Below are 24,224 nucleotides of genomic sequence, written 5' to 3'. Positions count from 1 at the left end.
GTGATAAAACTGCAAGTGATTCACACTGGGAGAAGCAAATGAGGTTCTTGCATACACACCCCATCCCGCATGGCTCTTTCTGGTGCACTCCCCCAGCTACACAAACAGCACAGAGCTTTACCTCCACCCAATGTGACATTATGTTGCTGCTCCTGCCTCAGAGCTGCGATTTGCTGCAGGAGACCTCTACATTGTTGTTTCTGCTCCGATAGCTGCTGTCTCATCTCTTCTCTTTCCTTCTCCACTTGGGAGATGGCAGATGTCAAGAAAGTGACCTAAGAGGCAATTCCAGATATTGCACTTCTGTGCTTTTTATTTATGGAGCTCTACTACCCAATCAACCCACAGTACCCCTGTGAGACAGGCAAGGGCTATCCCTATTTACAGATGGGGAAAATGGCCTACAGAGAGTCAGCATTCAAGCTGGGATCTGAATTCGAGACCAGACTAGGGCCTGTATATTCCGCAATTAAACAGTGGCTGAGCTTCCTGTGGAATCCACTCCTTACTGCAGAACTGGGCTCCAAAGCCTCAGCTTTCATTATAAAAAAGAGTTATGATCTTGGTCTTGCCAGATGTGAAGAATATAAAAATGAATGGAAGCAATAAATAGCCCAAGAGGTAGGAACTGTTCAGTCATCCTCAGTGGGTTAAATCTGAACCCCAAGATGAAATGTTTACATTTATTTATAAACCTCTATTTTCACTGATGATCATGTTAACAAAAATAGCGCCAGTACCAATCTCAACCTGCCTCCCAAGCTAAGGGATGCGGACTCAAAATAAACAAGATAGGAGCTACTGAGTTCTCTCTCATTTAAGAGAGGCTACCAATAGATTCCAGCCTGCCACACTACAGTGCTGCAGAATCCTGGGTGCCTGCTGCAGTACACATAAGGCCTTGACTCTGTATGTGCATGCATGCTCATTGCATTGGCAGATGACAATTATATGCACAGTCTCCCTGCTAGTGGAGTGAGACTTGCCCTCTTTACACTTACGTGTAATTGGAAGAAGCTTGCCTCTTACTATGGACTCACCATTTCTTCACGGTTTTCAAAGTCCTCTGGGATCATGAGTGAAGATTCAGTTTCTTCTACCATCTTTTCGTTCTCCACTTCGTCTCCTATAGGAGGAAAGAGGCATACAAAGGATCTGTAACCCTAGACCAGGGCTGGGAAACTCTTTTTGGGTCGGAGGCCACACACAAGTGAGAAGCAAAAAAACCAAAATCAAACTCTCACTGATGTGGCCCCCAGCTGAGAAGGAGAAAGACATCATCCATATCCCCCTCGCACACCAGAGCCTAGGGGGTCCCAGGCTAGTAGATTGTGTGCTCCAGCCCCACTGGAGGATGGTGGGGGCTAGAGTGCCAGCACAGGCTCCTCAATGCTGGGTGGGGGGCCAGATCCAGGCAAGCTGGGGACTGCATCCAGCACCCAGGCCTTAGGTTTCCCACCCCTGCCCTAGACTGTCTAGTGCAGCTCAAGCGTCCACCTAAAGATGGAATAACATTACCTTCCACTTGATGCAATGCTCTGTTGTCAAACTCTGCTGCTAATTCACTGATTTGGGCTTGCAACTCTCTGTTTTCTTTGGATACAGCTGCCAGGCTTTCCTGTAAGAAAAGCAGGAAGTCATTGGAGAGGTTGGATGGCCCCCACACACTTGAGACCTGCACCAACTAAATTAGATGACTTATATTTTCACCAGCAACAAGAAATGTGGTATGGTTTGGCCACAAGCCATTATCCCTGTCTGTAATGCAGAAAGCCTTGCAACCCACTCTGGGTAATGCAGAAAGGACAACAAAACGACAGAGTCCTGCAGTATCCTTCAACACTAGCCAATCCCTTTACCTTGGTCTGCTGCAGCTCCTTCAGGTGCATCTCCACTGTCACTTTGCCTTGCACTTCTTCATGCTGCAGACGATCCATGAGCTGTGTCTGAAGCAAGTACTGTTTGTGCAGCTCCTCTTTCTCCGTGGCCAGATGCTGATATGCCACAGTATACTGCTGCAAGTGCCCATAGTACTGATCCCGCTGCTCCTGCAGGCTCTGTGCCTCCTGCGTTTTCAGTTCCACCTGTCAGAGTAAGATCAGCCCATCACCAAAAGCTCTAGCTCTACACACAGTTGAAGATAAGATGCTATATTCCCCTATACAGCCTCATCTTCTCAGAGCACAAACCATACAACACCACCCTACTTTTCACAAGGGAAATAAGGCAGCCTCTGATTCTCCTGTAAAACGTGGCAGTTAGCACCAGATCGTTTCTTGCTCCAGCTAGGTAACAATTACCAGTATCACCCCTTGAATGAGCCAGAAGAGCACTTCCCCGTAACTGTGACTAGCCCAAAATGCCAGACATCCACAACAGGATGCAGATAAGGTACATGGCAAAGACTGGCTCCCTGTCTGGTGTGAAAATGAACAATCTCCACCTTTACATCAAAGCCTTTCCTACTTCAGAACCTGAAACCTAGTTCACCTTGCTGCTGCACTGCAGTACATTACCGTCTCTTTGAGCTCAGCCAGCTTCTCCTGTAGCTGACCAATCTTCTTGGCCAATTCCTTCTTCACATGCTGCTCCGACTGTAAGGCGCTTGCCACCTCCATGTTCTCATTTGTCTGAAATGATGCAGAGCCCTTGTATCAGATGTGACACCGAGTCAGGGTTCCCCCCAAATCCTGCACCCCGTAGCAGCAAGAACAGATTCCACCAGCCAGTAGAATAGAGGGTTTATTGCTTCTTCAGGGTACAGCACAGCCTAGACATGATGTGGTTTCAGAAGCCAGAGCCAGGATGCCTCAGACCCCTTGGGTTAGGGGTCCATCACCCCTAACCCCTGAGCTCAGGCTGTTCCCTTCATGTTTTCCAAACAGCAACTTCTCTCCCCCTCCCAAGCCTCTGCCTCTCTCCCTTTGTCTCTCCCCCTGGGAATCCCCTGTTACCTCCTCGGGGTCTGGGTTAGTACACATTTGGATGAGTCAGTGGGAATCCCACATCACAGCACAGGGGGACCCCAGGTTACAGAGCAGACAGCACCCCCACTACATCACATCAGGAAACTGCCCCAAATCATCAAGTACCATAAACGTACATAGCTTTTGACAAATCCAGTCAATGGATAGCATAAAATGGTATGGTTCTCTTTAAAACAGAAGGGAATTGCTGTATTTGGCCCAAGAACCCTGCCCTGAACAGTCAATCCAATTCAGACAGAGGAACACAAAACAGGGATAAGAGCTTGACCAAGACAGTGAGGGAACAACAGCATGGGGCTCAGAAGAGAGGTGGTGCCATTTTTGGCACATGACACCGCCTCTTGTGCCCCCTTGTGCTTGGGGAGTGAAAGTGAAGGAAGTGAGGAGACAAAAGGAGGAGTTCAGAATGGACTGAAGAGAGCAGGTAGCTAGAGGGAGAATACAAGGACATGGAGGTCAAAGACTGCAGAATCCAGAAGAAGATTCTGGGGAGCTGACAGCAATGGAAGAGGTGAAAGAAGCTGGGAAGAACCTCCTCATGGGTGAGAGGCATGCAAATATGGGGACAAACAACTGGCCCATTAAAGCCATAGAGCCAGGAGAAACACCAAAGTAGAGAAAGCAGTGGAGTTGGGGTGGAGGTACAAGAGAAGGAAAGAAGACAACTCCCTTAGGACAAGCAGAGCTATTGGGTGACTCCCCCAGAAGCTCACTAGGGAGTGAGAAACATTGCAGGGGATCTGCCATCACATTAAGGTCTAATACTAGAGCTGCAACAACAAAACACCAAAGAGCAAGATAAAGGCAATGCTTCTGCCAGGAGGTTAGCGTCACTCTTAATGCTGTACCCAGTAGTTCAAAGACTACATGTCCAAGAGAGACATACCAGTTTGACAAACCCATTCTGCAGCTCAGCCAGCTGCTCCTTTAGCTCCCGATTTTGGCTGAGAGCTCGGCTGATGGTGGCCTTGTCACTCTGCATGTTCTCCAGGATCTGCTGTCTGTCCACAGACTCCTCACTATAGCGCTGAACAGTCTTCTCAAGCTCCAACAGCCGCTCCTCCTGCTCCTGGTTGAGGTGGCTCAACTGCTCGTTATCCCGTACCTGGGCCTGGTATTGCCCATGAAGCTCTTCCTTCTCTTGCTGCAGCCTCTGGACCGCTTCCTGCAGGCTCAGCTCAGCCTCCGTAGGCCCTTCTGGCACAGCAGGCTCACTGTCATTAAGCTTAGCTGCTGAGGAAATGGAATCACAATCAGCTGGGTCAGAGGGCTGCACCACTGACAATAGGTTAGAAGTACAAAACCCTTCCCTCAGCCAACACAACATTCAACTCCTCCATCTAGCGGGGGTGTCACTGACAGCACTATTCAACCCTTCTCCCTCTGGGAGCAGATTGTTCCTAGGAAGAGAAGAATCATAGAACACTAGAACTGGAAGGGAACTTGAGTGATCATCAAGTCCAGTTGCCTGCCCTCATGGCAGCACCAAGTAGGTCATCCCTGATAGATGTCTATCCAGCCTGCTCTTAAATATCTCCAGTGATGGGGATTCCACAAACTTCCTAGGCAATTTATTCTAGTGCTTAACCACCCTGACAGGTAAAAAGTTTTTCCTAACGTCCAACCTAAACCTCCCTTGTAAGCCCACTGCTTCTTGTCCTATCCTCAGAGGCCAAAGAGAACAATTTCCCCCCCCCTCCTCCCTGTGACACCATTTTAGATACTTGAAATCAGCTAGCATGTCCCCTCTCAGTCTTCTCTCTTCCAAATTAAACAAGCCCAATTCCTTCAGCTTTGCCTCATAGCTCATGGTTTTTAGAGCTTTAATAATTTTTGTTGCTCTTCTCTAGACCTTCTCCAATTTCTCCACATCCTTCTTGAAATGTGGTGCCCAGAACTGGACACAATACTCCAAATGAGGCCTAATCAGTGCAGAGTAGAGCAGAAGAATGACTTCTCGTGTCTTGCTCACAACACTCCTGTTAATGCATTCCAGAATGAGAGGAGAAAGGCCACAGCTTGCGGTGGTGTGCTGCTAGCTCCCTCGGTTACCCACTCAGAAGCTTTTCTCCACCTAGCTGGGTGTTAGGAACAGCCTAAATGAACCAGAGGTCTCTTTCCTCGTCACTGGACCATGGGAGCTGGAGGTTTGGTCAAGTGGATCAAACCAAACAGAGATGGCTGGGTGATGGTTTGAAAGGTCTTGCTTGACAGACACTAGGCCAATAAGTTTCTTACTAGTCCTTCCAGTTTGGGGATTCCAAACCTATTGCTCCTGCTATGCAAAAGTTCTACATAATGGGATGGAAGCCTTGCTTCAGCCTGTTAGTGCCCCACAATGCCAAGCTCTGACTAAGCCTACCTGACTTGCTTAGCAGCTCAGCAACACTGGCTTCCAGTTCTTGAATCTGGGTCACATTCTTCTCCCTTTCCTCCATCAGTGTATGAATCTATTTGGTTCCAGAAAGGGAGAAGTCAAACCAGTAAAGTCAGCTTTCCCAGCTCCTCAGTATCATTAACACCACCACCTCCACATACACCAGAAAAAATGTTGCTGTTTTCACCTGCTCAGACAGCTGCTGTACGCGCTGCTGCCAGATACTGCCCTCCTCTTTCAGCTTCTCCACATACTGATCCCTTTCAACCTGGAGCTGGCGAAGCGACTCTGACAGCTGCCCAGGACGACAGAGGAAACTGGAGCATTATTGCTCAAAGAGTACAGCTGGAGGAGACCAGTATTGGTAGTCTCACACTGTTTAGCACTGCCAGTCAAGTTTCCCAACAAAAGCTGCAATATAGATCCTCAACATATTCCACATGCTCTTTTACCTGAGTAATCTGTGTTTCCAAGTTCACCCGCTCTTCCAATGCCATCTGCAACTGCTGGTTTGCATCCAGAATCCCTGACTGACTTGAAAACTGCCAGGAAAAATCAAATAAGTTATGGCAAATGCCGGAATTCTGACCTTCTTTTACGTCTCTTCTTTTTTATTGCAACCTGTGAAATATCCATGTGGTAATTTCTCTTTGTTCTAGTTCAGTACAATTTTATATTAAAAAATGATGGCTTGAGATGAGTGACTATTTAGAACAGGACAACATGGTGGCTCTGCCCTATGCAATAAACCTATCTACTCTATGAAGCAGCTAGTATATTATTGGGCAGCTCCTCTTTCCAAACTTTGACTGAAGTATATCTTCCAGAAACAACACTGTCTAATACAACAGTAACCAGATAATGTTCTCTGGCCTATGTTGTATTGGATGTCAGACTAGATGACTGAATGGACCCTTTTGGCCTTAAAAAACGCTACGAAACCAAGACGTGAGTCCAATCCATGGGATGTCATGGTATCTTTACAATCACCACACCAAGTACCTCTTTAAAATAGGCTCCCAAATTTCATAAACCTTGATGAAGTTCACTAAGAAGTTGTCTCTTGTGAAGCACTGAATGACGCTTGGTAGATGGTATTGGGTAAAAGCCACCCAATGGTCAATTCTTTTTTGACCTACAATCTCCTTTCCCACATTTAGAACAAGACCTACCCTTACATCCACCTCCCAATAATATTGCAATCACCTGCTGAATCATCAGTTCAGCCATTTCCAGTTTCTTATGCAAATCCTCCACATCCAGTTTCATGGCCGAGTTCTCAGAGACCAGGGAGTGCAGTTTCTCCAACAGTTCTGAGTTCTGCTGCTTGAGCTCCTCACTGCCTTTGCTAGGAGAAAGAAGGAAATTAGCAATAATCCTTAATTTTACCCCTGGTTCTTTGTTACTCATGAGGTAAGTTTACAAACTGGTCCTTTTGGAGGCTGGAAGGAGGACAGGCTGTGCACTAAAAGAGGCATCTTGTAGTTTCAGCTTGGGGGCAGCTGTCACAGAGGTCAACAGAATTGAACGTGCAGCATACAGAATAGGACTGACCTTTGTTTGTACAAATCCAGTTTCAGACTGTCTCGCTCCTTCACGACCTCTCTATTATGCTAGAGAAAGAGGAAACATACATGAATCAACTCCATACTTTCACCAAGGAAAGCTTAAAACCAACTATTCTCAGCCTTCTGCAGATCAGCTAATGTGAAACTAAGACCAAGCCCTCATTCACAGCACTACTATGGCTAGAACCTTGTATCAGGCTACAGCCAGCCAGCACTAGACCTAAGCCTGTCACCACATCAAACTGCTAACCTAACAAATGTGCCAGGAATTCATCTGCCCAGTCTTCAAAACTGACATTAACTAGCCATGAGATTGCGTTGCAAGTTTCTGGATTAGCATCAATACTAAAATGTCTCTTTGATGGAGAAGCTACTGGGCAGAGGTCATGGCTGGGCTTTCGTTAATTGGATCTGGCAAAACAGATCAAGCAAGGTGCCAGATCTGAAGACAGAAGCTGTGACCAAAGATTAGTAGCTGCAAAAACTGAAAAGTCTGCCTTGATGATTAAGAGTATGGAACTTTGGTTACAGGGCCTATACTTCCCTCTTCTCAAAAATGGTACCGCAAAGGATGCAGCAGTTTAGTGAAGGATTGACATGTGTTTTTTCCTAAGCGTAAATGAAGGGGTGTCTCACTTTCTCCAACTGTTTCTGCTGTGTAGAGATGGAAGATAGAGTGCGTTCCAGCTCAGATATCCTCTGGCGAGATGACTGTAACCGGGTAGTAAGGTCTTCAGCTTCTCCTGACAAGTCAAAACAGATTTAGGTGGGGCACTGCTGCACACAGTTTTACAGAACTGGCTGAACAACACTTTCTACTCAGCCAACAAACTCTTAAAACTCTCCCTCCCTTTAAGGAAGTGAAGAGAGTGGCACAGTGAAGAGAGATTTGGAAGTCAACAGAGCTGAGTTCTCTTCGGTCTCTGGCTTTAGTGTCACCTTGAACAAATTAACTTCTCTGTGCCTCAGCTTCCTCATCTGTAAAATGGGGATGATACCCTCTTTCTCTGCAGATAAAAAAGCACTACGTGCTTATTATTACTTTTATAACACAGAATTCAGCTAAGAATGAAACACCCATGAAAATGTACCTTCCCCTGAAAGCTGAGGTATTCAGCAAGAAGCAGCCAACAGGACAGTAAAAAAGTAACAGTCTGGATAAGCACCCTGTATTTAACATTCGTAACAGGGCTTCAGCAACATACAAAAAACCCTCAATTCTTCTGGAATCAATGTACTCTGATTTGGGGGATAGCTTGGATGACAGAAATAATAATTGTGCCAAATATTTATCATTAAGAAGTCAGTGAATTTTACAGGCAGCCTGCCAATGAATTCAGTGCCTATGAGTCAAGATCCTTGATTAGTTCGAACAACCTCAGTTGAATGCTCAATCTACCTGCTTTCTGCCGGGCAGCTTGTTGCGTATGTGCCAATGCTGTCTGCAATTCAGATTTTTCAGAGACTAGAATTCCAATAGTCTGGATATGAACCTTTGGGAAAAGAAAAGAACTCAGCATAAGACTCCCCATGCTTGGAACTACATATCCACAGAAGACACCAAATGATAATTCACTAAAAGCAGAAAGATTAACTTACATCCATAGGTGACAAGTATCAGAGGGTAGCCGTGTTAGTCTGAATCTGCATAAACAACGAGAAGTCCTGTGGCACCTTATAGACTAATAGATTTATTGGAGCATAAGCTTTCGTGGGCAAAGACCCACTTCATCAGGACTTGATTGTTTATACATCCACAGGATGAGTCTACAGCGTTGTTGACCAAATACCCTTTCTGAATGGCTGGATGAATACATGGATTTCAGAGGAAGAACATCCTAGTGTTAGGAAGTCCAGAAAAAACTAAGTGAGGATCAGATGATGACATGACTGAAATGGAAAAGTCCTCTCTTACCTGTAGCTGCTCCCTCAAAGCTCCTTGCTCCTTTGCAAACTTCTGTTCAAACCCCTTCTTTTCCTACGTAAAGAAACAATGCACATAAAACAATTTTTAAAGGGATGTTTTTAAAAATAAGATACTAGGGGGCTGCACTCCCTGCTCATCAACACCCCCTCTCTCTGATGGTAGGCAGCCCTGGCTCTGCACCCTGGCTGCTGGGGAGGGCCAGGCCAAGGCATAACAGCCTGGCCTGCCCCCTCCACCACACCAATCGCTGGCCTGAGGCCAGCCCAGCCCTGGCTCTCTTCCCATGACTGCAAAGGGGAGAGAGTCTGAGCTGTGGCATCACCAGACCCTGAATTCTCCCCCCTAGCTACCGGGGTGAAATGGGCTGTCCCACGCTCATGCCCCAGCTGCTGAGAGAGGGGGTGGGGGGGAAGTGGGCCAAGGCCTCGCCAGCCCCAGCTCCCCCCACAAGACCCAGGGTGGGAGGAGGAGGAAGGCCACAATGTGGAAGCCCCAGCTCCCAAGCACTGGGAGAAAGGGGAGGATGGAGGAGGCAGGCAGAATGCAGAATGATATGATGACATCACTCTGTCATCCCACGAGAGAGAGAGAGAGAATGAATGAATTATAACCTAGGTTTCTTGTGGTAATAATATCATCCAACTGACACAGGGAATTTTAAAGACCTAAATTTGCAGTTCAACAATTAAACTTTGTATTTATGTTTTGTACTTTGCTCAGCGTGGGTAATAAAAATAAATTAGGCTCTTTTACTTTGAGGTTCTCACACAATAGCACAATGCTGCAGCGTCTAGATTGCAAATGATAGGGGAATGTTTAAATCTGAATATAACCATTTTCACTTGATCGTTTTGAAATTAAATAAAAAAATTATAAGATTTTGTTTAAAAAAATAAATAAATAAATAAAAAAGGACAAATCTCCATTCTGGGCCTAAGCTACCTGACAATGTTTCTTAGTAATAAGAACTTTAGTTAGGAATAAATACGATCTTTTGTTAATGTTGTCTTGGAGAGGAAAAATAAGGTGCAAGTTAATAGAAAGAGCATCAGTTACCAATAGATGCTGGTAACTTTTCATATAAAAAGACACCTATTCAAGGTAAGGGTTGTCTCTCCTTTAAAATATGTTAACGGGGAATTAGACTAGAGGAGCGTTGCAGTCTCTTCTAATCTCTATGATTCTATTATGATGATAACAGTAAGGAGAAGCTTAAACAATATATTACATTTAAAGAGGGATTTAATCCTACACTCACACATACACGTAATTGCAGCGTGTTAGAACGGGCACTTTTCGTTTTGGCTTTGCCAGTATGTCAGCTATGCCAGCTAATTATGTTTGCCTAAGGAAATCTGTGTGTTAGAGTTCTAATCTAACAGGATGAAGAGCAGAAAGATTTCCCAGCATTTTACCTTCTCCAGCTGATTCATAGCCTCTTGGTTCTGCTGTTTCTGCAGAAAGAATAAAATTAATGCATCAGTACTAACAATAACTTTCTTATTGATGAGATCAGTAAATCTGTCTTTAATCTTAACCAAAGACACAAGACACACATGGCTAGCTATTGCAAACTCGTGTTCTGTTAAATCTTTTAGGCATTTTCTACAAAGACAGGATGTTTCAACCATTAGAACAACAGATTCTGGGGTCACAGCACGTGGGAACCTGTATTAGCTAGCTCAGTGTATGTCCTTCATTCTTTGACAGAACATCCCCATTTCACACTAAAACTGCTGAGGTAATAAAATCCAACATGCTTATATTTGATCTTAGTACCATTCCTGTTAAACACATTCAAATGTAGGATGCAAATTTATCAGTGTAGCACTTGATACTATATCACATTAATGACATATCAGAATCCTATAAAAAGAACCACTTTTTACCATGTGGGAACCCCATTTAAGTCAGTGTGGCTCTGCCAATGCACAGGGGTCCACTACCCATGTGGATCAGATGAGAGGACGAAGAACAAAATGTTGAGAAAGAGCCAGCATATACACAATACTGTCCCAATCTGTTCTAAACTCACTAGAGAGGTGGTTGGAGGCTTAATGAAAAAACAAACAAACACTGTGCTAGGTTCTGGGTGCATGTGCATAGGACAGAAACAAAGTGAGCAGAGATTCCATATCACTATAATACAGTACTAGCAGCCACGAGACATCCATAAAACTATGAACTGTTGAGCAATGTTCCTATTCGCTATCAATAGCGAGTGACTATCTTCTTCACCGGAGTTATTGAAATCAGCTTTGCCTAGGTTGTGTACATCATCCTGTTCATGATGTGTTTTAGGAAGGTGATTGTGTGGAAAAGGATAATATATTGAAGGCTTTGATCCTAACAGAACCAGTGGGTAAGTGCAAACCCAGGAGTGCAGCATAGGCCTTGTGTAATTCCAGGAAAGAGACCGCTTCACATGCCTGTGTGGAAGCAGGCAAGCAGGGACAGTCGCTGGTAGACACTATTCTGATATCAGGTGCCAATGCTGCCCAGCCTCAATACTACAAAAGAAAAACTAATACAAGGGAAAAGCAATGCAGCAAAACAAAAGGGGTAGTGGGATGCATTGAGGAGAGCCCTGAAGTGCAGGAAGGAAAATGGGGAGGAATGAAATAGGGAGAAAAGCATTTCAAACCAAGCAAGGCACTTTTTAAACTGAAACCAATCCTTTGCAGTTGTGTTTCTTGCTGTGTTAAAGCAACAGGCTGAAAAGCAGCAGCAACTTTCATGCAGGCTATGGGACGATTCATTCACAGTGCCACAGATTCAGAGAAGATGATCAGACATCAGACCCTGCGCTCATTCATTACTCCCATTACTCCTATTCTGCAGGCAAAACTAGAACAGCAAGATCCGCTGGAGAAAACACGGATTTTAATGTTGCTCCCACTGAACTTGCTCCTGCTCCCACGGAATTCACTGGTTGCAGACCAGGCCCAGTTTAGTTGCTTTATCTTGTCTCGTTAATCACCCAGGGCAAAGTATGGTTACCTAAAATCCCATGACTATATATCATATGCCTCAGACAAGTTAGCAAATTCAGGAGTCATCTTTTGACTTTTTACCCACTTAATAGATATTTCCATAAAATCCATTTTGTTCTCCATATAATGCAGGGAGAACCACTTCCCTTGTGGCACTGTAAACAAACCCATTATCTCACAGACACCCAGAGAGCATGGAGGAGCAGCAAGGACAATGTCAAACTGGTTGGCTGGATTGTTTCTTACCAATTCCTCTACCTTTGTACTGAGCTGTTTGTTAGTTAGATTGCTGGAATCTAGGGCTACTGCCAGCTCCTGGTAACGTGTCTGATGGGCGCATGCAGACAAGAGGAGAAGGAAGGGGGGCAGAAGAGAAGGGGAAAAAAGGCAATAATTAAAGTACAGAAAATAAATTAATATCACAGTTTTGATCTAGTACGAGTCCCCCAAATACACTCCACTTTTAACTAATATAGGCTGGATGGCAAGATGTTCTAGCCACATTCCACTAAAGGCTTCACTCCCATCTAAAGACACTAACTGGGCCCATCTAAAGACACTAACTGGGAGTAGCGGCTGCACTCATAGCTCCAGCATTCAAGAGTAGACCTACCACAGATGTCTAGCTTCAAATGTTGGGCATAGCTTCACTGTCAGTTATAAACCACACTGTTTTTACTGAACAGATTCAATACAACAATCACTGACATTCCCATTGGGCAATCAGCAGTGAAATTATCTAAGTGAATGATGGAATCAGAAATTGAGTTCTTACCTCCATCTCCTTCATATTTGTAGAAGAGACAGCACTTTCCCCATTCACATAGGAAGTGGACTACAAAGAAGAGTCAGAAAGAGTAACTAAATTTTATATCCCAAGGGCACAAATGCAATATAAAATAGCAGAAGATGTACAAACAGACCCCCAACAGTACAATACTTATACAGTGCCTTTCACTTGAAATCTATCAACTGGGGGGGAGGGGGGGGGTGTGTGACCATACATACTTTTCTGGTTAAAGTTATGCTAAATATGTTGACCTTTGCTCACAGCATATACAGAATGCATCTTAGGTGAAAGAGAGAGACCATGTACCACAGATTTACTGCTGCTGAATCAAGAGAGCATCTCGATCCGGTTTTCTTCCCACTAAGTTTCACATTCCTTAAACAATGGTTTCTGCTTTTCAATGTTCAAATGTCTTATTGTTTAGTGGGATTGCTGCAAATGACTCTGGGATTAAAAATAAAATTATTGGGCTAGCTACTTAACCCCTCCCTCACTCCCAGCTTTCAGTTTTAAAAACGTTATCAAATGGAATAAAATGGTACCTGAGAAACTAAGCCATTGAGCTGCTCGGACAGCTGGCGGAGACTCTCTGTAGATGAGATGGACCTGAGAATGGAAAAAGACAATGCATTCCTTTAGGAGGTGGGTTTATTCATGGAACTGCCCAGGACTGGACAGCGCAGAAGGTAATTTCTACAAGCAAAGTCAACTTATTGGCCCCTTTAGGACCTTGTTACAGGCACTTTTTATTAAACAAAGGACACACCTATTTCCATCCAAGGCATTTTTAGGATCATCTGCATCTTGTACCTGTGGGGCAAAACATAAGAATCGCATGACTATAACAGAGAGAAACACACCCCACAGGTACACTCAAACACCCCCTAGAACTTGCACTACATAGTATTTTTCATTACCGCAGTACTTCCAAATGTGAACTTATTTCTGAAAGCACAACACAGGCCAGGTCTAGATCGTGGATAATTTCTAATAATTTTGAGACGCCTCATGTCACAAAGGACTTATATAATATTTATCCGATGAACATGAGAGTAGGTCAGTCAAGGCCCTCAACAGTTCCTCAATATCACAAACAATTTGCCTTATTAGAAAAAGTTTCAATTTAATTCTTAAACATTTTGTAAAGAAAGGAAGGTTACACTCCTATTGGAGGAGACTCTTCTTTTCCTAAGGATGCTCCCTGAGACATAGAAAGGGAAATGAGTAAGGTAGGATGGATAAGCATGTGCATCCTAAAGATCTTTACATGGTATGAAAGTTAGTTTGCTCACGGCTGGACCAAGACTGAGTGGAGAGGAGAGAATTTTACACTTGTTTAGAAAACCTGTGCTAGCAAAACATTTCAGCTTAAAATAAAAAGGCATCATTAGTAGTATTCAGGATGCAAATGCTCACAAACCTGCGACAGTGGCATGTTACCAGGGCCAGGCATGACAGAGCCAGAGCTAGGTAAACTGTTGCTGTTAGATAACACGGGGACATCAGCAGCAAGCTGTTCAGCATTATGAGCAGCAACATCAGTGTCAAAGCATGCCTGTCACAAAATATAGCACAAGGATTACAATCTACATGCAGGAGGAAGGGACACAGATAGACACGTGAATACAATACCCATGTGATCTCCATGCACAAAACATGCCAAGTGAACACTGGTCAAGTACAGACATGTGTACTAGCAAAAAACTGTGTTCTCCCCAGAGCAAACCTGATCAATCCAGCAACCTATTTTTCTTCACTGAATAATAAACAATGTCGCCTATTATCCTTGTCTCCGGTTTGTGGGGGTCCTTTATCCAGAATTTATCCAGCTCTCCTCCTTAATGAGGGGCAGTAATTTTGCCAGACTGTAAATCTGCATGTGAAAATGTCAGTTCTGGTATATTTACTGCAAGGGAACTACAGTAGACTAAACATAGGGCAATGCCATATTTATGGTCTCTGCTTTGCAAAGCACCACATTCAGACTGTTTCTGGAGAGAACACTAGTCAAAGAGTACAAATGGAACAAAATGGGTTAGTGACCACTCAAGAACTGGGATACTTTGACTCAAGTATTACTCCCCACGCTCCTTTCTGAAATCCCCAATATCTATCTTCAATCCTGCAGAACAAGTAGTCCTAGAGAGCCACAAAGTTCCAGTATAATCTTCTCAAGTATCAGAGGGGTAGCCGTGTTAGTCTGAATCTGCAAAAGCAGCAAGAAGTCCTGTGGCACCTTATAGACTAACCAAAGTGTTGGAGCATAAGCTTTCGTGGTATAATGTTCTGGCATCCTGTTGCAAACTGTGTCATTACATTGCCAAGTCACAATCAACCACCACACACAGACAATACAAAGCAAATGTTGTAATGCAATGACATGTCAAACCCCACAAGCATTCGGTGGTTCTCTACAACTACATTCTATAGTCTTCTCTCTTATTCCAGCCACCTCCTTCCTGGATGCTTAGAGAGAAGTTGAAATATTTCTCTTCTCTTCCTCATTTTTGACCGCTTGGATGTGCCTCCTATTTCCTTAAGTAGCACTTCTCCGGAATACTACAAACACCAAGGTATAGGACATAGACTTGATGAAACTAATAATATCACTGAGCTATATGGCTGAGAATTCAATACTAATTTTTCATTTTTTTTTTTTTTAGCAGTACTGGCTCATGCTGTCAGACTTCAACATACTTAATACTTCTAACAAAACTTAACATATCCCTCAGTCTTCCCAATCTCAGATTATTTTACCCTGATATTAGTTCAGGGACTCACCAACAAAGACTACAAAGAGGACAGATGGAATCCTCCTCTACCCCAATGCAGTATTTGAAGTTAATTGTGTGTATTAGTTTTTCAGGGTAGGTCTAGTGCACCATGCTCAAAGATGTAATCAATATAAGGTACCAATAACAGTGATAAAGTTCCTTTTCTGAGAATGAGTTTGAGAAGAAAGCAGCATGAGAGCTAATTTGTGAGCAGAATGTTAGAAATACCAAAATATTCATTCAAAAAGTTAAACTGTTGTGAAATTCTTAACTCTGAATAAAAACCTAATAACTCTACCCAGCCTCATACATTCTAGGATCCATTTGCTTTTTTTCCAGGGTTCCTGTTTTGTCAGCTTCTCTGCCTACCACACAACCAGAAAGCTACAGTGGCGGCGGCAGGACGGATTTGACTGGCTGTGTTAAGACACTAATGGCAGCATTAGCTCAGCTGCCAGCATTCAGCTTTTCTGCCTATAAGCATCAAATGAGTGTTCAGACAGCATTTCTCAGACTTAGGAGTTCTATAAGCAAGACAACTGGGAATTAGAGATGTTAAAAATAGTGTAATATAGTAACCATGTAACCAATAAAAATCTGAGGGGTTACATGCATTGCTAAGCTTTATACTGCAGAACCCACAGCGAAGCCTCCTCCCCCAGAGCAGGGCCATCAGCTCCTGCCTGTCCCCCTCCTGGGGAGGAGGTTTCATGGCCCTGCCACAGCAAAGCCACCTCCCCAGAAGCCGGTTGAGTTTAACTGATACCATTAACTGATAAGCATCAACTTATCAGTTAGGCCGTTAATTGATTAAACTAACATCCCTACTGGGAACAGAAATTCTCTTTCATTAGAGGCTAAAATGCTAATTTTCAAGTTGCTCTTGAAGATCCTGGGCATAACAATCCACAGCTCCAAGAAAATCTAAATAGTTATGCAGATCAAAACATCTCTCTCCACGGAAAAGGTGGTAAGAGAAGCACTCAGGACATCAAGACAAATGAAGGAGTCATTTCTCCACCTTCACAACAGCTAAGCATAGGTCTGGCCTTCATTTGAAGACTGAAAACCATCAATGTAACAGACAACTAATTGCTTTCTCAGATATGCCCAGGCATTAATCTGAATTAGAGATGTCAGATATCACATAGCCACAACAATTTTTAGTAGTTACACTAAAATACTCCCCAGCTCCACTCCCAAAGAGTCCCCTGCCACCCCGTGCTGCTGCCTCTGTATCAGAAGCAGCAGCATGGGATGGCCAGCGGAGCTGGTCCATGAGAGGAATGGGTTTAAAAATTTGTTCCCTGTGCAGACTGGCTCCTGCCTGACGCCCCATGCTGCTGCTGCTGCCTCTGATACAGCCTCCATGGAGCAGCCTCTGTCCACAGCAAGCCCAGGCCCATCACAGACAGAGGCTACTCCACAGCAGCAGTCCCTGTTCGGGGGAGGGCGGGCACTGAGCTCCCCATGGACAGAAGCTGCTCGTGCCTGCTTCCCCACTCCCGCGATGCTACCTCTGATACAGTGTGGGGCCCTCCATAGACCCGGTGTTCATAGAGAGCCAGCTTTTAATTATTTAAATGCCTATATGCTAACATCCCTAACTTTAAATTTAAATTACATTCACATGAATGGATAACCAGTAAACATCACCCTTAACAGATGAGACTTACAGATTACAGTTAACCAGTAGGGACTGAAGCACCAGCAGAACCCACAACCCACCTTCCCACACTGCTGCCTCTGTGGGAGGCCTTGGGGGAGGAGGGAGGTGGCTCCACAGGAGCCAGCACACATGGAAAGACAGCTTGAAAGCTGGTTTCCTATGTGTACTGGTTCCAACCTGGCCATGGGGTGACAAGGGGAGGAAGAAGGCAGCTCTGTGGGAGCTTGCATCCACCTCCTCACCACTTGCTGCCTCTATATCAGAGGTAGTAAGGTCTGTGTGTAACAGTTAGGATTAACCAATAAGCCTGAGCTTATCAGTTAATTATGTAAATGATTACATGCTAACATCCTTACAAGTATCATAATTAGAACCCTACTGGCCCAGTTTAGTCAATTTCAGTCATATGATTTTAAAATTCATAAAATTACATTATTTCAGCTAATTAAATCTGAAATGTTAATGTGTTGTAATTGTAGGGGTCTTGACCCATAAAAGATCTTTGGGAGGGTCACAAGGTTGTGGAGGAGGGGGTTGCGATACTGCTACCATTACTTCTGTGCTGCTGCTGGAGGTGGTGCTGCCTTCAGAGTTAGAGAGCCATCAGCAGCAGCAAAACAAAAGTAAGGATCACATGATGTGGTATTGCCACCTTTACTTCACTTCAGTTATTCTAATGGAGCACTGCCTTCAAAACTGGGTACCCGGATAACAGTCACCACTCTCTGGCTGCCCAGCTCTGAAGGCAGTGTAGAAGGGTGGCAATGCCACAACTCCCCTAAAATATACTTATAAATGCCCTGCAATTCCCTTATGGGTCAAGAGCCATGATTTGAGAAACACTGATCTCCCCATATAATCTATAGAGTATAAGGCAGGGGAAGTCAATAGGTAGATCATAGGTCAAATCCCAACTGCCAGATGCTTTTGATCAAACCCTGAAATCTTTTTATTCACTTAATAAAATAACAGAAATTATAATATGTTGTTCTCTGGAGCCTGGATCTTGACAAAATAATAGCTGATTACCCTGGTATAGGGTAAAAGCACAAAAAAGACCAGAATTCATGAGGGGAGATCAGATTTCCCAGTCCATGACCCATTTTTCACGGGTGTGAATTTGGTAGGGCCTGCATCATAATAGTTAATTTGGTGAGAAACTGATTTTAAAAATTAAGATGGAGCCTTTTGTAGACACAATAGCATAAAGTTAAAAGGCACATGAGGTTTTATGTTGAGTATTCTAAGTTTTATCACAACTTTAACAAATGGAATTTTTTATAATGAAATACACTGAAAATGAAAGACTCGTAAGTTTGTTCTTATACACTTGTCTCTTATTGCTTGTTGAAATCTTCCTTGTCCCTGCATTCTCAGGAACAGAAGGAATACAAAGACGCTCTAGCAGATGGATAGGCAATCATTTTTGATAGGGCCACTCCAAGAATTTGGAAAGTGGTAGAGGGCTGCACTCTTCCATGATATTAATGGAAGAGGTGCAAGGTCTGGGATGGAGGTTGAGTGCAGAAGGGAGCTTGGGGTAAGGGAGAGAGTTTGGGTGGAGGTGGCAGGTGTGACCTGGGGTACTGGACTGGTATGGAGGGGGTGGATTGTGACCTAGGACAGGGAATTGGGGTACAGGAGGGGGTGCAGGGATTTGGGTTGTGAGCTAGGGCAGGAGGGGACTGTGATCTGGGGCAGGAGATTGGGGTGCCAGATCTAGAAGGGTATATGGATACAGGAGGGGAGCAGAGGATTTGGGCATGCGGAGTAGGGGGCAGGAATGGTGGGCAGAGAGTTAGGGAAGGGAGGGACTTGGGTGCCAGAGGTAGGCTTATTTGCCAGGAGATTTACCAGCCAACAGCAGTTTCTGAATCAGTTTCCCTGCCTGCCCCACTGTTGCCCAGGCTGCAGCCATGTGCTCTGGAGCCCCTTGTGCTTCATGGCTGCCTGTTATTGAAACAGGCAAGAAACCGGTCAATGGGATTGTGCTGGGGACAGAAACAGCTCCTAAAGCTTTTCCCTCTCCTCCGGATTCATAGTTTTTAAAGAAAAATTGCCCCACAGCTGCATTTCTGAGCAGCGTGGAGTGGGGCGAGGCAAGTGGGGACGCTGCCTGGGACTCCCCGCAGCGTCCACAGGCTGGAACCGGTGGCTTGACAGGCAAGTATGGCCCACGGGCTATATTTTGCCCAGGCCTGCTCTAGCAGATGGTAGTCTATTTTTTGTCAGGGTCAAAATTTCTTTGTCAACGCATAATCAAGGCCCAGATTCCAGATAAACATTCACACCACAATAATAATCAGTAAATAAAAAGATTTTGCAGACTGTTCAGATGCATCTGGTAGCCCCCACTTCACCAACTGACTACTTCCGTACTACAGCATGTAACTACTTAATATAAAGTATGTCTGACTTCCTTGCCTAGATATATTTAAAGCCATGTTACTTGCCAGACTGCATCATATGTGCAAGTATCACCACCTGTCACAAAATGAGTTGGCTGGAAAAACTACACAGCTTACTCAGGACAACTGGTTGATTAAAGATAAGCAAGAACATGCCTTTCAGAAATGTGGTACTTGTACATAAAACAATGATGAGTAAACAAGAAGATTATGGGCTAAGAAACTAACCCATCCCGCTTGTATTCCAGTTTGAACAATGCTATTATGCCCCCATGCTTTATCTCCCTGGAAACACACTGGGTAGGAAAGGGAATGGTTGGGTGTCTCTACAGTCAGTCTGTTGCACACCACCACACCCAGGATTCCTGACATAATCCCAAAGCAGCTGATCTTGCAGCCACATCATACAGGAAAATCCTTGGCACGTCTCACTTCACGTTTTAAATATGACACAAATCCAAGGGAAACATAAGAACAAAAAAGCACATTCAAAATAGCTTAATGTTAACAACAACATAACAAAACTGAATCAACTGACAACAAATATGTCAGAATGAAGGTCCATCCAAAAATCAAAGCCAGTTTAAATAGACTCTGAAGCATACAATATGGGTAGCAAGCTAGTCAGATGGATTCTGAACACTGCCTCACCTTCCTCTTGTCCAATGGGGGTATGGCTACCCCATTGGATCGGTTAAGGTCTGACACCAGCACCTTCAGAATGTTCTGAATCTAAAGGAGGTGAAAGAAAAGGGGAAAAGAGAAATGGCTCAGAAAAGGACAGAGTGAAAATATTGATCAAAGGGTTGCTGTAGCCAAAGAAATTCACATTAACTATCTCTTTACCAAAATAAGTCTCAATATATCAACACTGGCCATTTCCAGCATATGCTCTTAAGGCCACATATTGGTATGCGTTACCAGACTCCATCATGCAATATCAAATAATTTCTGTTCTAAACACTAGCACTATGCTCTCCTTCACATACTACATTGTCAAAATTATCCCTCAGCTGCAGAAACAAAGCTGGTAGAACTAGACAGAAAAGAGACAATCAATCTGGAGTAAGGAAAGAATCTACTCACATTCTCTGGAGACTTTTTGTCATCATTTGTTGGAGTCTCAGGTCTACTTCCATCTTTACTTTTTCGTTTCTTCTTGGCTGATGCTGTTGCTCCAGGGCTATTCTTCTGCTGATATTCCTTCAACTGAGAAAAAGGAGGAAAAACCTGAAATCTTAACTGATTAAAACTTACATGTCTCTGATGTCAAAACATAGGGCCATAGGATAACAGTCAAAGTAAGTATTAATATAAGAGAAACTATACATCTCAGAGGGAGTTCATAGAAATGTAAAACGATTACAGGACTAGAAGCACTGGATGAAAGTCTAAAATATATGAGTAAACACAGCTTGCCTACACAACAATGAAAGGGTTCAGAGAGAAGAATGTGATAACCATCTACAAATTTCTGATGGCTCTGAACAAGGATGAAGAGAGATAATTTAGAGAGGTATTAAAACTATGACTAATGGTAATGGGCAGTGCTCTGCGTGGATACAAAATTTGTATCTGCATCAAAAAATAAGCCAAGGATATCCATATCCATATCTGCAGATGTGGATACCTGCAGATATAAAACAGATATTTGCAGATTTGCAGGGTTTTAGAAATGGGTTGAAATTAAGAAACGGATCATTTAACCTGAATATCAGGATGGGGGAAGAGAAAACCAAATAGTGACATTTAATAGCTTGTGTAACAGGCTCCCAAAAAGAGGTGATGAAGGTCTCAGAGATAACTTGCTTGAACAAGTATTGGAGAGAATAATCCTGTATTGAACAGTAGGATGAACAACTATGTTGTTTGTATCCATGGCCCTTTCTACAAAGGACTTAAAATAGCAGTTATTAATTGGATTTTAAAAGATCATATTCTAGCTTTGCTCTACAAAATCCATCTTTAACATGATTCGATATGACACTTACTGGGTGGCCATTTGTTGTTAAAAGCCAGGTCACAAACTGAATGTCAACCATCCTTAAGCATTGCTGAGGCAAGTGGATGAAAACAATATATAAATAGAACCTATATCTGATACTTCACAGGAACAAGAGAACAGTATAAGACTTTAAAGACTTCTGTCTGAAATACATGTTTATAAAAATACATGCCTAACTGCTGAAATTTTGAGCAGTTACACATTTACAGGCTGGAGGGGAGGCGGGAGCTTGTAGGGAGTATTGTCCCGTCACCGTCCCCCTGGGGGAGGAGAGGCAGCTCCATGGGAGCAAGCTCCCCCCACGCTACTGCAAGTGGGAGCAGGCTTAAAAACTGGTTCCCCCCTGCACCAGCTCTTGGTTCCCACCTCTCCCCTTCCCTTCAGCTGCTGCCCAGGCTCACTGGTTAACTGTACATGAGTACACATTCACATCCCTAGTCTGAAATGGAATAAATCCAGCCTGAGTAATCGTAGAATAATATAATTTGAAGGCGCTTCAAGAGATCATTAAATTCAGTTCCCTGCACTCATGGCAGGACCGAGCACCATCTAGACTATCCCTGACAGGTGTTTGTCTAACCTGCTCTTAAATATTCCACAACCTCTATAAGCAATTTATGCTAGGGCTTAACCACCCTGACAGTTTAGGAAGTTTTTCCTAATGTCCAACTTAAACCTCCTATGCTGCAATTGAAGCCTACTGCTTCTTGTCTTACCAGGAGTTAAGGAGAATATTTCCCCCCTCTTCTCTGTAACAACCTTCTAGATGCTGGAAAGCTGCTATGTCCCCTCTCAGTCTTCTCTTTTCCAGACTAAACAAATCCAGTCCTTTTAATCTTCCCTTATAAGTCATATTTTCTAAATCTTTAATCATTTGTGTTGCTCTTCTCTGGACATTCTCCAATATGTCCACCTTTCCTAAAATGTGACCTCCAGGAATGGACACAATAGTTCAGTTGGGGCCTAATCAGCGCAGAGTAGAGTGGGAGAATTTTTTCTTATGTCTTGCTTACTACACCCCTGTTAATACATTCCAGAATTATGTTTGTTTTTGTAACAGTATCACACAGCTGACTCTCATTTAGCTTGTGGTCCACTAAAACCTCCAGATCCCTTTCCATGGTACTCCTTCCTAAGCAGTCATTTCCCATTTTGTATGTGTGCAACTAATTGTTCCTTCCTAAGTGGAGTACTTTGCATTTGTCCTTGGTGAATAATTGCTCCCATACCTGGAGAATAATGATAATCAACAGCAATATGTAGACTACCACTTTCACACCAAGTACCTATAATTTATTCATATAATGTACACTTCAGACAAAATATCCCTGGTCACTCTGGCAAGGCTAGGTTCCAGGGTCTGTAAGAACACCACTCTGATTCTAGTATGGATAGAGCATTATTTACATTATAAGTTTAAGCCATTACCTAAAAGGCATATTTCAAAATGGAAGGCAGAGCTATTCCAGGACAATGACCCATTTGCTTGACTTCAACACACAGATGCATCCCACTGTGACAGATCAGCAATAAATTGTGTTTGTAATGATTGCATCAATAAAAGAGAGCAAACCAACAGTGAACTCAGGCCATACTGTATCTTAACAAGCCCAATTTTGTCTGGGTTTCTGAACATATGCTCTAAAACCATATTTGCCTTACAGGATTTACAGTGAAGGTGTTACTGCTAGACAAATACCTCTGAAATGTTAGCACACCTGAAGAGGCTTAAGGAGGGCCCCAAAGCACTCAACCCTCTGGAGGCATCAGCTCCCCGTGGTTCTGGGCAGGTTGCGAATGAAGGGGGGGGGGGCGATCCCTATGGCCAAGATCACACAAGATCCTACCTTCCTCACGGCATCACACAAACAAACCTGCTACAAGCCCGTTAGCCCGGCCCACCCAGCACGGACCTGCGAGCACCGGGTAACACCACTGCTACTGCGGGGACTCTGCCCGGGCGCAGGGCTCGCACCAGCTCCCCCGCGCACGGCGCAGCGCTCAGACTAGAGGGTGGCAGAGTGCGGGGCGGGCAGGCCTGGGCCCGACAGAGCTAAAGGGGGCCGCCGCCGCTTCCTTCGGAGAGACCCGGGGGATCCCTTCCAGGACAGGCCTCCGGCCGGGGCCTTCTTTTCCCTGCGGAACGGGCGGGGTCACTCGAGGAGGGCCGTGGGGGAGCTGGGGCCTGCTGGCCCTTACAGGCCGCGGGGACAGACAGTAGCTAGGCCGCTCCCCCGACCGAGTGGGGGGCAGACTGGCTGGGGACCCACAAGCTGGGCCGCCGTCGTCGTCGCCGCCTCCTCCTTCCGTGGGAGCTGGGCGGGGTAGCCCGGGGTCTCCCTCACAGGCCTGCGGGGGGAAGGGTCTGTGCCGCCGGGCCTGCCCCCCCCACTCCCGGATCGTTACCTTCTTCTTGGCCGCGGCCAGTTTGATCTGCCTGCTGCCGTCCGCCATGTCCGAGCCGGGACCGAGCCACGTCAGCCCGGTAGGGCTGGGAAGAGCCAGGGAGACTCCGCCCGCCCGACCCCACGCGGGCCGGAGGGAGGTTGGCTGCGCCCTGCTGCGCGTGCCCCGCTAAGGCGGGCGTCTGTTCCTGCCTTCCCGTCAGAATTGCCCCGCCCCTGCCCCTTCCACCCAGGGCTTAGACATTCCCAGTGCCAGCTGCCTTGTCTCACCATCTCCTCGAGCACCTAGCCCCCCTCTTACCCCCACCCCTCCAGCATTGA

The 24,224-nt window shown here is 44.7% G+C and overlaps 1 protein-coding gene across 7 annotated transcripts in view; it reads right to left on the bottom strand.

The window, feature by feature from the left end:
• Positions 1-24,205, bottom strand: part of GOLGA2 (golgin A2) — a 28,701-nt gene extending 4,496 nt beyond the window's left edge. The window contains exons 1-23 of one of the 7 annotated variants that reach the window (XM_075905864.2): positions 23,905-24,205; positions 20,580-20,702; positions 20,145-20,225; positions 14,063-14,197; positions 13,409-13,452; positions 13,185-13,248; positions 12,628-12,687; positions 12,099-12,179; positions 10,275-10,313; positions 8,848-8,910; positions 8,332-8,425; positions 7,569-7,675; positions 6,919-6,977; positions 6,571-6,712; positions 5,817-5,906; positions 5,552-5,659; positions 5,350-5,437; positions 3,874-4,220; positions 2,517-2,630; positions 1,860-2,084; positions 1,519-1,618; positions 1,041-1,126; positions 122-275 (exon numbers count right to left, since the gene is read on the bottom strand). In XM_075905864.2, the coding sequence (XP_075761979.2) occupies positions 122-275; positions 1,041-1,126; positions 1,519-1,618; positions 1,860-2,084; positions 2,517-2,630; positions 3,874-4,220; positions 5,350-5,437; positions 5,552-5,659; positions 5,817-5,906; positions 6,571-6,712; positions 6,919-6,977; positions 7,569-7,675; positions 8,332-8,425; positions 8,848-8,910; positions 10,275-10,313; positions 12,099-12,179; positions 12,628-12,687; positions 13,185-13,248; positions 13,409-13,452; positions 14,063-14,197; positions 20,145-20,225; positions 20,580-20,702; positions 23,905-23,952 (2,452 nt within the window). In that variant the 5' untranslated portion in view covers positions 23,953-24,205. The remainder of the gene's footprint in view (positions 1-121; positions 276-1,040; positions 1,127-1,518; positions 1,619-1,859; positions 2,085-2,516; positions 2,631-3,873; positions 4,221-5,349; positions 5,438-5,551; positions 5,660-5,816; positions 5,907-6,570; positions 6,713-6,918; positions 6,978-7,568; positions 7,676-8,331; positions 8,426-8,847; positions 8,911-10,274; positions 10,314-12,098; positions 12,180-12,627; positions 12,688-13,184; positions 13,249-13,408; positions 13,453-14,062; positions 14,198-20,144; positions 20,226-20,579; positions 20,703-23,904) is intronic. The other 6 variants (XM_075905866.2, XM_075905868.2, XM_075905869.2 and 3 more) reach the window with 6 other exon arrangements.
• Between the last annotated feature and the right edge of the window lie 19 nt (positions 24,206-24,224).

This window comes from Pelodiscus sinensis, chromosome 23 (assembly GCF_052426305.1).
Source record: "Pelodiscus sinensis isolate ZL-2025 chromosome 23, ASM5242630v1, whole genome shotgun sequence".
In the NCBI taxonomy this organism is placed as follows: Eukaryota; Metazoa; Chordata; order Testudines; family Trionychidae; genus Pelodiscus; species Pelodiscus sinensis.
The sequence above is the reverse complement of the archived record's forward strand: the minus strand, read 5'-3'. Positions and strand labels throughout refer to the sequence as shown.